Genomic DNA, 11328 nt, shown 5'->3' on the forward strand with positions numbered 1-11328 from the left:
CCTGGCTTCAGTAAATCGGAGAGCTTGGTCCCATTTCTGTCAAACAGCTTTAACTGTCTTGTCTGACTGGGTTGCATTAGAAAACCCTGAGAACAGCCCATTAGGGACTGGCAGAGATGGCACAGTGCTGCACCACCTTCTCATAAGAAACTTCAGTTTTTGGTGTTGGCTCTTTCCAAGGATTTTGTTCCACTGCCTAGCTGGCAGCAGGCTTTGCTTGTTCTGCATCATGCTGTGGTGGTTATGCACAGGCAGAGTGATATGTGCACTTTATCTTCTGCAGCAAGTTTGTTTTGTTGGTTGTTTTTTTGTGTTTTGTTTCTTTTTTGTGGCAGGAGCTTAGTAATTGCTCAAATTCTGTGAGATACTCCTGTTGTCTTTAGGGATCCCTCCATCCATGTGACTGTACTTCTAAAAGCCCATCATGGACAGTCTTTCTTACTCTGCTAGACAAAGGTGAATAGGGTGACAGACTGTCTGTTTTCTGCCTTCAGGTGTTGGGGGAAAAATACTAATAACTTCCACAGAATCACAAAATTGTTCAGGTTGGAAGGGACTTGGGAGATCATCTAGTCCCACCTCCTTGCTCTCTCAGGGTCAGCTAGAGCAGGTTCCCCAGAACAGTAAATGTTCAGGCTTACCTGTTTCTTGTTGCCATAAAGATTGAATCTTTAGGAGGCCCAGCAAGGAGCTGATCCTTGTCCAGCTCTGAGTCTGATGTGCTAACCCATTGCCATCTGTTTCACCTTCTCTGAAGGCTCTTTCCTCAGAGCTGGCAAATGCTCGGGATGAAACCAAGAAGACCGCCAACGACATGATCCATGCTGAGAACATGCGTCTAGGCCGAGACAAGTACAAGACCCTCCGTCAGATCCGGCAGGGCAACACCAAACAGCGCATTGATGAGTTTGAGTCCATGTAAACTCCCTGCACCTGCTACCCTGCACTCTCTTCTCCCCTCTTTCCCATCCTCTCCCATCAATTCACTCATAATCGTGCTACGCTGGAACCACTACAGAAGAGTGACCATGGTCTTATTTATCAAATTTTGGGCAAATGCCGGAGTTAAGCAACAGAAGAAAGAATAGTACTTACGTTTTCCTGGGGTGGCTTGGGAAAGCAAGTATGAATTGGGGCAAATCTGAAATTGCTTGGCTTTGGGTAAAGTCTCACTGTGTTTAGTTTTGTGTTGCTTACTGAAGTGGCTGTGTTGCTGTCCTCTCCTATTGGGTGGGGATGCTAGCAGATACTTCTACTGAATTATGTAAAGTGCTAACAGTTTGACACTGTGCCTTCCTACTAATTTGTACAAGCTTCAGTATTAAGCTTAGTAGCCGGAATCTGAATTTCTGAATCAGGTAGTTGAGAAACGGAGGCTGGAGCTTAGAGCAAGGGTTGGAGGTAGAATATGGGCTTTTATTTCTAAAAGACCAAAGCTTTTTTCCTTCAAACATAAGCAAACCAAACAAGATTCTGTGGCGTTCCTGCTGGTTTAACCTTTTGTTGTTTAATGATAAAACTGAATTTCCTAATCATGCAGAGGCCTTGGGAATCTTCCTACTGATGCAGAGTGGTTTGGAGCCTCAAATTCCCCTCTTTTCAGTTTTGTCTCTGGTTTTGTTTGCTGTCAGTGGTCTGACTTGAATGTAAGCAGTGATGCAGAGATAGCTAAAGAACACTGCCTTCCTTTTTTGGTTTTTCCAATGGAAACCTAGAGGGGAAAGTAGAAATGTTGAAAGACTAAAAATTCCTGGAGCTGTACCTTCCCTTCCTGAACCAGTATATTTCTAGTTCTATGAATATGATTTCAGGTTTTTCTATAAGAGGCCTTTTTAGCACATGGTCATTGGTGCCTTATGACTGTACAGATCTACTGTAGCTCAGATGTCTTTATACTAGATGCAATCATTAAAAAGTGGTCAGCATCTGGGGACCAAAAACTGCTCTTGTATCTGGGTCATGTACAAGACTTCATCTGTCTTCCTTGCTTCAACCAGCCTTTAAGGGGAGAGGATCATTAGAGATTTGTCCAGTTGCTGCCTTAATCCTCAGTAGCATTCTGCCAGATCCCTGGCTCATCTGCTTTTCCTCCCCCAGAAGGATGCTTTGCCCCTTTGTAGCTTAAAGAACACAGAGCTCTGTCTCTTACAAATGGGGCAGTTGCAGTTATGAGGCTGGTCCTGAGGGCGGTTTGTACCAGTTGTTGTAATAACCATCGCCTCCTGGCTTCCAAGCTACCCATGCTGTAGCTACCCAGGCTCCTTCTTGCTATTTCTTGGGAGGAAACAGCCATATGTGCTCAGGGTTGAATGGGATTTTGCCTTGATCTTTCAGAGAAGGAAACATTAGCATCAAAAGCTAATTCAAATAGCCTTTTAAAAATGGATTCCGCCTGCAATGGAGTCCTCTGCTTTGCCCTCCTTGGATTAGCCTGTCCCTACAGGAAGTCATCAGGCTAGCCTGTGACTTATTTTCTTGCTTAGTGTGATCCTAAACCTTGTGACTTGCTCAGTTTTGTGGATTCCCCCTTTGAATGGTATCATGTTAATGGTGGTAGAAGGAAACCATCTGAATACTAGAGCATTTTCATCTCCCTGCTTGATGAAATAGGTAAAGGGGGACTGTGCCAAAAATCAATGTGTGTGATAGTGTTAACAACTTGCAGTATTTCCCCAAGAATTCCTTGGGTTGCTGGAAACAACCTTACCAGTGCTGTATTTTTTAATTTTTTTTTTTTTTTTTTTAAGCAATGAGTCTGTGTGGAGATCCACACAAGTACCATCCAACCTCTGTTAGGAGCATAGCTTAGTGTGCTGCTTCTGAACATACAGATAAGTCATGTGGGTCCCCTTTTCTCCCCTGGACACAGCATGCTTCTGGGGGACACAACATGGTGAGCTCTTTGTTGGCCAAACCCACACACCTCAGTCTTTTCGAAAGTCACAAATGAAAGATTACAATTAAATTGGTCAGGACTGATTTGCATATTTCTGTATTGAAGGGTTCTTGGCACTGGCTCCACATGAGCCTCGTTACTGAGGCAACAGACAGCCTTTACACTTCTGTTTTGGTGCTTTAAAGCTGGTTCTCAGCACTTCTGCTCTGACTGTGGCAACTAGTGATGCATTTTGGGGGAGAACAGCCCTTATTACACTTCAACAATTTCCTAACAAGCTGATGTATGGTGCCTGGAATATCTGTTCAACTAATAAACCACGTAAGCCTTTTCTGCGTTGATGGGTCACACAACACTGCTGAACTCATGTATTGTGATGCTGGCATGACTTCTGTTTCTAGGGGTTTTTTTATCGTTCTAATTCCAAATGGTCCAATATAGGAATGGAACGGCTTGTGCCAGTGAGTCTACCCAGCTCTTTGTAGTTGTTTCAGCCCTGCCTTCTTCTTAACCAGTATTATATTCCAGTGGTATCTAATGATATTTGATTTCAATACTTCTAGCTATGCACAATTAGAAAATATTAGTCATGGGATGGTGGATGTGTTTATGGTCCTCCTTCCCTTGGAAATGTATACTGTATTGTAAAGAAATGATATTTTGCAAGAAAACTAATGTAAGAAGCTTTCAGTATTACAGTGAGATTTGTAGACATGTTTTTTATTTGTTAGGATATAGTGAATTGTTGTTCTTCCTCTCCATGTTCCAGTTCAATTGGATAACTACTCCTCTGGGGAGGGAAGTACTTTATAAAATGTTTGCCTGGCTTGTTTTTTTCTTGTTTTATTTTTCGTTGCTGTAAATTATGTTGAGGTTTTTGACCAGTCTTTTTACTGGATTATAATAGAACATCATTTCCATAAGATTGTGGAGAAATTCATGGGTCCATGTACTTATCTGCAGAGAAAACCTGGATTAAGGCTTTTTTTTTTTTCCTGTTTGGAGGAGTTGTTAAAATCCATACCTTGTCCTTCCTAAAGTGCCAATAAAGTTCAGAGAAATTCAGCTGATGGTGTCTGCCTGGTTACTTAAGGCTTGCTTTGAGACTTGTGCTGTCTCTCCAAGCTAAACTGATCTGCCTCAACTCCTGAGAGGTAAGCCCTGTAGCACTCTTGCACATAAGGAGATCTTGCTTGCATCCTGGAAAGCAGCTGCTTGAATAGCATCCCTTTCCTCCTCTTCAGCCCTCCCAGCTGTCTGACTGGAGCTGGCACTGGAATTCACATGTTTTTGTGGAGAAACTCAGAACAAGTTTGTACCGTGTTGAATGTGCAAAATGAGGAGGAAGTAGAGCTGCTGTTGGAACTCTCCCCTGGTGGTGCCTGAGGTGGTGACATGCTGACCCACGAGCATGTCAGTGTGCAGAGGGTGGATCGATGCTGCTACTTGCACTCAACATCCTGCTGAGTCTGTCCTGCCTGACCCTGTACTGGGGATTTCAACCCAAGTGTTTTGCCAGCTTGCTGAGACTGTCTCTGCCTGTGTGCCCACAGCTAGTGGCCTAGCTTTTCTGGTGAGCATAGCTAGTTGGAAAATTTGCAAGCACCTGTGATTGCTGTTGCCTCTGGTTGTGCATAATCTTTTAAAGAAATACAAGCCTGAGCTGGTCTTCAATCATCAAGACTGACTGAAGAGTCAAGGGGATGTGGAACATACTGCTCTTGAGCTGGGAGGTTAGGCCGAGGGCTGTCCATATCCCACGTGCAATAGTACTGCTCTCCCATCCATCTTTGAAGCATCCTTGACTGACTGAAGGAGAAGCAGCTGCAAGGGAAGGCTGTGGCTGGGGCACTGTAACATCTTAGTGGCCTTCACTCAGGCAGGCAGCAGCTGCTTTGCCAGAGGTGCTTCTGTCAAGGAGGTTTGTTGTGAGTTCATCTTGTTTCTGTGTTGCAGTGTTAGCCTATGTCTGACATTTGTATTACTGCCCTCTTGCTTCCAGTGGTGAAAATTTGGCTTCAGCTCCTTTTGTTGGTAGTGATTCTCAGAAGGTTGCCAAACATCTAGAGAGAGGGCAGAGCAGGCAAACAGTCTTGTTTGAGAGATGTAGAAACTGAGGCACATTTGAGTCTTACCCCTGAGACTCCAGTCTCAAGGATGCAGCATCTGAGACTTATTCACCCTTGATTTGATAAAATGCCCCAGTACTGAAGCAGACAAGTGTCAGTTTGCTCACTTGGTTGACACCTTCCTGTAAATGTTTCAGCTCACTCATGCATTAGGCCAGCTAGTTTCTGACTTCAGTGTGATTTCTGTCTCTTCCCTCTGTTGCAGGACAAGCTGATGCTCCTGATTCTTCCTGCTCCTTTGCAGAGTAACTTTTTCCTCCCTTAATTTATTAAATCTTGATTCCAATGTTAGTAGAGTTAGTCTCACAACCCCAGAACTGCAGCATCACTAAAACTATGTTAATGTGTATATTATTAACTACAGAATTGCATGGCAGTTTTCATCTGCTTTCAGAGAGGCAGTAGACTTAATATGGTACTTTTAAAACTTCCATCTAGGGTGTTTTGAGAGCCTCAAAGTTGACAGGAAAGCTCTTCTGGTGAGAGCTGGTTGCACAGAGTGTCTTCTACCCAGAACCCTTCGCAGCAATGTTGTTCCAAATTACACCAGGGAGCAGTTGTCCCCCTCACTGCTTCTCCCCTCCCTGCAGGACTGGGTGTGATGCTCTTCCCTGTGTGTTGGCCTCTGTCTCCTGCAGGGTGGCATTGACCTGTCACTTGCTGTGCTCTGAGTGCCTGGCAAGGGAGAGAGAGGTCAGTGCCAGGCAAACACACAGTGTCCTTGCTATGAAAACTGCTGCGTATATATCTAGTGTATCTCTCAACTCAAGGTTTGCTGGAGAGATAAGATACTTCGTGGTTTGTTTGGATGTGCTGCGGCCCCTTCCCTTACGTCTCTCATGGCCAGCCTGGCTTTCCTTCCATGGAAATGACAGAGACAGAACTGGGCTGCCTGCTGCATCCGTTTAGCACCTGAAAAGCCAAGGTAGGGCTGGCAAGAGTCTCTCAGCTGCAGGGGCTGCACAGAAGGCTTTTAAATTTAGGGGTGAGCTGCAGCCCTGGAATTTGGGTTTGAAGGCTGAGGTATTCAGGGCATCTTGTAGGAGAGAACAAACCAACTGGAAAAGGAGGGAGTGAGGGGCTATAGGGTGGGGACACTGTCTGGAGCTGCTGGCCTGGACAAAACCTCAGGGGCAAATCCTGCAGCAGAAAATAATGTATTTGTGGGATGAGTAGGGGCCAGCATGATGCTACAAGATCTCCACTGCAGCTATCTCACTGGTCTGATCAAATAATTGGAAATTTGACTCTAAAACCTCATTGGACTGAAAAATAGGATCCCCATCCTCCCTTATGGAAAATACTTGTACTCCATGCCTCTTGTACAATAACTTGTACTTCATGCCTCTTCCAACCTGAAAGCTTTGAGTGGAAAATTTTCATTCTGGGATGAAAAGCCAAAACTTTCCAGTTATCTTCAAAACTATAAAGCCGTTTCATGTGTATGCTTCCAGCCAGTTCTCATTCTTATGCTGTAGTTTCTCTCCCCTGTACAGATAGAGTCCAGTTTCAAAGGGTTTTGTGTATACCAGCTACTAATACATCAGTGCATTAAAAAACTTAAAGCAAACATCCCACCAAATGGTGTAGTGTTAATTTAATATTAGTGACAATTCAGAATCCTGAGATAAGAGCTGTTCTCATACTCCACAAAAAAACAGGAAGCAAAACTGTCTCCACTGTTGTATTTTTTTGTCCTCAGGGGGAAATTTATTTACCTTGGAAAGGAGGGTAAACTAAGCTAGTGACAGTATTTCTGGGAATAAATTTGTTTTCTTCTACAGTAGTCTCACTGGTGTGGAATGTCTCTGAGCATGAAAGGAATGACACTTATCTGTGCCTTTATGGCACTTTACAGTAGAGAATTTAGCAAATGTGCAAAGTATAGCTGCTCCTCACCACCATCGTGTGAAATAAGTGAATATTTGCATTTTAGAGTTAGGATCCTGCAGTACTGGGGAAGGCAATGGTGTTTCTGGACTGCAATGAGAATTGTCGTGCTCCTATTCCTGAGGCAGCAGCTGTCAGTGCTCCTGCCCAGCTGTCTGTCACCTCAGCTTGTGACCCCTTGTATCATCAGACATTGCAATGAATGCTGCTCCTGAAACTGGTTCCTCAAAGGGGATTCTGCAAGGCAAAACAAGGTGAGCATTGCCCATGAACTGGTATGTGGAGGTGGTGCTCATATTGCCTCACCCAGTTCCCATGCGCTGACGGGTTGGATATCACCAAACTCCAAGGACAATCCTTCTGTTCATCTTTCCCTCCTCTTCCCTGCCTCCACCCCCCAGAAGGCTGTCCTAGTTTTTTCCTTCACTCCCCCCACCTCCCCTACTTCTTTCTTTCTTTCCCTCTCATCTGTACCCATAACTCTTGATCTGACTGGCCTTGCAGCAAAGGACAGCCCAGGAGACACGGAGCAGGACCCGAAGCAGCATTGATGGCTCAAGGCATGGCGGGGCTCCTGCGTCTCTTGCGAGGTGGACTGAACCTGAGCAAGATCCGCTTTGTTTATCTCTGTGGGGAGACTGAGCAGCATTGTGCATCAGCTCAGCAGCGGTGGGAAAGAGGCTTCAGCTCCACCAACAAGCTCCAGGATGCTCATGGGGAGTTGAGGTGGGTAGAATGCAGAGCTCTGGTCAGGAAGGTGCTTGGGAACGCCTCTACATACACTTGGTCCCTGCCATGGTGGAGCACTGCCAGCTGGTCATCCCAAAGGGCAGACTTGGGCCTCTGTAGGGGTCTGGTTGGCAAAGTCCCCTGAGAGGCAGACCTGGGGACAGAGGAGTCCTGGAGGGCTGGACATTCCTGAAGAAGGAAATTGTAAAAGCATAGGAGCAGATTGTGCTGTGTGCTGAGAGGATGGGGCTGCCTGGTACAGAGCCCTCATCTGCAGTTTGGCAGCAGCAGCCACTGCAGGCTGTCTGTTCCTTAGGGATAATTCAGAGAGAGGTTGCATTCCTCTGAGAAAAATAAAGGGAATCTGTAGATCTCTCAGTCTAGTACAGTCTGGGTAGATTGCAATCTGCTAGATACTGGGAGAAAGACCCAACTAACCTCACAGAAAATAAACATGGCATTGTGCTAGCTGATCTTAGACAAAAGCTGCGGTGATAACCCTGATTATCAGGATTTATGAAGGTTTGGTAGCAACAGGGTTTCTTTCTAATTGGTTTGTTGCTTTTGAAGCTATCTCTGGAAATACTTCGGGCATCTTGCTGTTTTGTATGGCCTTGGAAAGTATCTTTTAGGGAAAGATACCATCAGGGAGAAGAACCTTCTTGAATCCCCTTTCATTAGTTCTTTAAGTCACAAAAAGCTTGAGGGGGTTTTGTTTGTTTGTTTGGTTTGGTTTTAAGGGAGTAATTTCTTCCTTCTGGAGCATGGTCTCAGTGCTAACTTTGCATCTGTTTTCTTAAGGAGGGGACCCTGTTGCAGACTAATGGCCCAGGCACTGTTTTCTGCTCCAGCTCTGAAAAACAGGAAGCTGGCCTCCTCAGGTGAAGGTGCAGCTGCCCCTGTGCTCTGCTTCTAGCAGACACAACTGAAAAAAAAAAAAAGAGTTAAGAGAGCAAAAAGTAGTTTCACCTTTTTTCTGCACTTTCAAATTCTGATAGAGTATGGGGATTGGCTTTCCAAAGAGATAATTGTTTGGAATGTTCTGCTCCTGAAGTCTTGCTGATGAAGTCCATGTGACAACATTTTAAGAAATAGCATCCTTAGTCACTGAGAGAGCTATTTTGATGATTTTCAGCAGATAAATGGGCTTAGATCTAGATGGTGATTGTGACTTCTGTGAAGTGGAATGGACAAGACCTGCAAACTTGAAAGAGGAGAACATTTCTTCCCCTTTTTCCATTAGGTTTTTACAGGAATTATTTCCTGTCCCCTATTCAGTTGGTTGTATCCTCCATACTCCACCTCTGCCTCTTGTGAGTTAAGAGAAGAGCTAAAGAAATTGTTTAGACCTGGTCCTTGTAGATTGTTGTGCTTCATGTTTCTGTTGCTGAATATTATTGACTTCATACAAACAGCATTTTACTGGTAGAAGCTGGATGCTGCTTTCCTTGTTCTGCTCTTGCTCAGGAGCAGGGATGCTTGATAAAGTGAGGAATATTTTGGGCCAGCTCAGATTTGACTGCCACTGAGAACTGATAACCTCAATCTTTTCTGACATGGGTGGTATGATCTTTCTCTAGAAAGCACTTGTATGCATGTCTCCCTCCCAGTTCCATGTCTCTGGTGCTCAGACAAAAGACCTCAGGGGAGAGGGTGGGCTCATCTGATTTTTTGCAAACTTGTCTTACAGCTCTGCAGACCAGGTGACAGTGCATTTTATAAATCGGGATGGAGAGCGACTTACAGCCACAGCCAAAGAAGGGGAGAGTTTGCTGCAAGTGGTAGTCAATCAAAACTTGGCCATTGATGGGTTTGGTAGGTGTTGCACAAGGGTATGTGCTCTTAGGATCTATGTGTGTCTGCTGGGTACCTAGGAATTGTGCAGCTGTACACGTGCTACTGTGTTCTCGTGAGCCCACGGAACAAGCTTCCCCAACAGCTGCTTGCTGGGCTGGCTTGCCACACTGAGATGTCAGCTTGACCCTCCCAGACAAAAAGTTGACTGAAAGTACTGTTTTCTGGCATCTCTCTTGACTGCTCCAGATCTGTAAAAGGACATTTCCTCTGTTCCTGGAGATGTTCTCTCTCACCCCCTTGTTTTTTCTGATTTGCTGGTTTCTTCACTAGGTGCATGTGAAGGGACATTAGCCTGCTCCACCTGTCACCTCATCTTTGAGAAAGACACCTTCCAAAAGCTGGGTGCCATCTCAGATGAAGAGCTGGACATGCTGGACTTGGCGTATGGCCTCACTGAGACGTAAGCCTCCCTGCTGACCATGGTAGATTCTCAAGCCTCTGAGGCAGGCTTGTGACACTTGTTCTGTGATAGGGTTGTGCCTCTAGAGCTGCTTTCTCTTGGGGCAGAGGAGATCTTTAAGAGGAACTTTAGTGAAAACCCAGCCTGGACCAGACATCCCAGTATAGGGGAGGAATTTTTTCCTTTACTGTGGAAACAGATGAACCTCAACTAAAGTTTTCTTCCCAGATCTCGCCTTGGCTGCCAGGTGTGTGTTAAGAAGTCAATGGATGGTGTGACTGTGCGGGTCCCCATGGATGTATCGGACATCAGGAAGCAGCTCGAGGTTGGAAAGCAAAGCAAACAGTAACTGGGAATGGTTATGGTACAGGTCTGATACCTGTTTTAGGTGTGGCTGGGTACTTAGCTTTTGGTTAACACTTGCTTTTTTTGGCTGGCTCACAGCAGACTGCAGAGGTCTGGTTCAGTATAAATGTCTGTTGTGCAAATCTCTTCTTTAAACCAAGGCTAATGGTAAGGCCTTTGGTACATGTTTCAAGTGCTTAAGTACTCTGCTGAACAAAACTGGGCTTAAGTGTATGGCTTTACATTTCCCTGGGTGGGTGACAGTAAACATCTGTGTGTGACTCACCCTCTCCTTTGAAATCGAAGGAATTCTGCTATTCTAAGTAACTGCTAGGAATTTTACAAGGCTTGGCTCTTTAACTGTAGAGCAGATTTTTCCCAATTTGGGAAGCTTAAGAAGAGAGTTGTTCCAAATACCAGACAGTGTGCTGATTGGCCTAAGTATACAGGCTGAGTTAAGTTAGCAAGAGCATCTTGATAACCACTTGAATGCTGACATTTGCTGTAAGAGGGAACCACTTTTTATGAATTTGGCATGTTATATGTCACCGAATTGTTTTGTACCATGATCTGCCACTTCCTCCAAGTATTAATTTTTCCCATTGCTGTACTACCAAAAACATAAAATAAAATTATAAAAATCAAGCTTTTAGACATAGGATATTCACTTTCCCAGTAATATGAATGTGGTTGGAATAGAATGAACTAGTGTAAAATCTCCTCTGCACCAGTTGGAGCCCTTGGTGATCCTGCAGCTGCTCAGACACACAGGGTGGAGCAGGAGGGGGCAGCTCCATCGTGCCCTGGGTGACATGGTGACCCACTGCTGGATGCCTCCTGCCATGCACTGACAGGAAAGCAAGTTGCTCTCAGAATTAGGTCATAATTCCTATTTATACTCGTGGTCTTGAGTTTCCTGGAATTAAAAGCAGCAGTTTGGCATTATTTATTGTTCAGCAGAACAAGATCTAGGAAGTTTAGAGGTGGGATGCATGCATGAGAGAGAGCAGGTAAGCAAGGTTTTTGTGCCTTTGGTGTGGGGCAAAGTCTCATGGAGCACCCTACCTCTGCCATGCAGCCAG

General features: G+C 44.9%; 2 protein-coding genes across 2 annotated transcripts in view; both read left to right on the plus strand.

The window, feature by feature from the left end:
- MSN (moesin) overlaps nucleotides 1–3961 on the plus strand; it is a 35524-nt gene extending 31563 nt beyond the window's left edge. Inside the window, exon 13 of the mRNA XM_071758058.1 lies at nucleotides 758–3961. Coding sequence (XP_071614159.1) covers nucleotides 758–922 — 165 coding nt within the window. The 3' untranslated portion in view covers nucleotides 923–3961. The remainder of the gene's footprint in view (nucleotides 1–757) is intronic.
- Nucleotides 3962–6872: 2911 nt separating this feature from the next.
- Nucleotides 6873–10891, plus strand: LOC139802324 (adrenodoxin-like). Its single transcript, XM_071757396.1, has 5 exons — nucleotides 6873–7169; nucleotides 7420–7641; nucleotides 9335–9459; nucleotides 9772–9901; nucleotides 10130–10891. The coding sequence occupies exons 1-5, from the start codon at nucleotides 7114–7116 to the stop codon at nucleotides 10248–10250; spliced, it is 654 nt and encodes a 217-aa protein (XP_071613497.1). The 5' UTR covers nucleotides 6873–7113; the 3' UTR covers nucleotides 10251–10891.
- Nucleotides 10892–11328: the final 437 nt, after the last annotated feature.

Source organism: Heliangelus exortis, chromosome 14, assembly GCF_036169615.1.
Source record: "Heliangelus exortis chromosome 14, bHelExo1.hap1, whole genome shotgun sequence".
Classification (NCBI taxonomy): Eukaryota; Metazoa; Chordata; class Aves; order Apodiformes; family Trochilidae; genus Heliangelus; species Heliangelus exortis.

What these genes read in the sequence shown, in the direction of transcription:
- LOC139802324 (XM_071757396.1), top strand. Translation starts at nt 7,114, where the DNA reads ATGAATGCTGCTCCTGAAACTGGTTCCTCAAAGGGGATTCTGCAAGGC. An exon ending in GATGCTCATGGGGAGTTGAG is followed by an intron (nt 7,642 to 9,334) that starts GTGGGTAGAATG and finishes CTTGTCTTACAG; the next exon opens with CTCTGCAGACCAGGTGACAG. An exon ending in CTTGGCCATTGATGGGTTTG is followed by an intron (nt 9,460 to 9,771) that starts GTAGGTGTTGCA and finishes TTTCTTCACTAG; the next exon opens with GTGCATGTGAAGGGACATTA.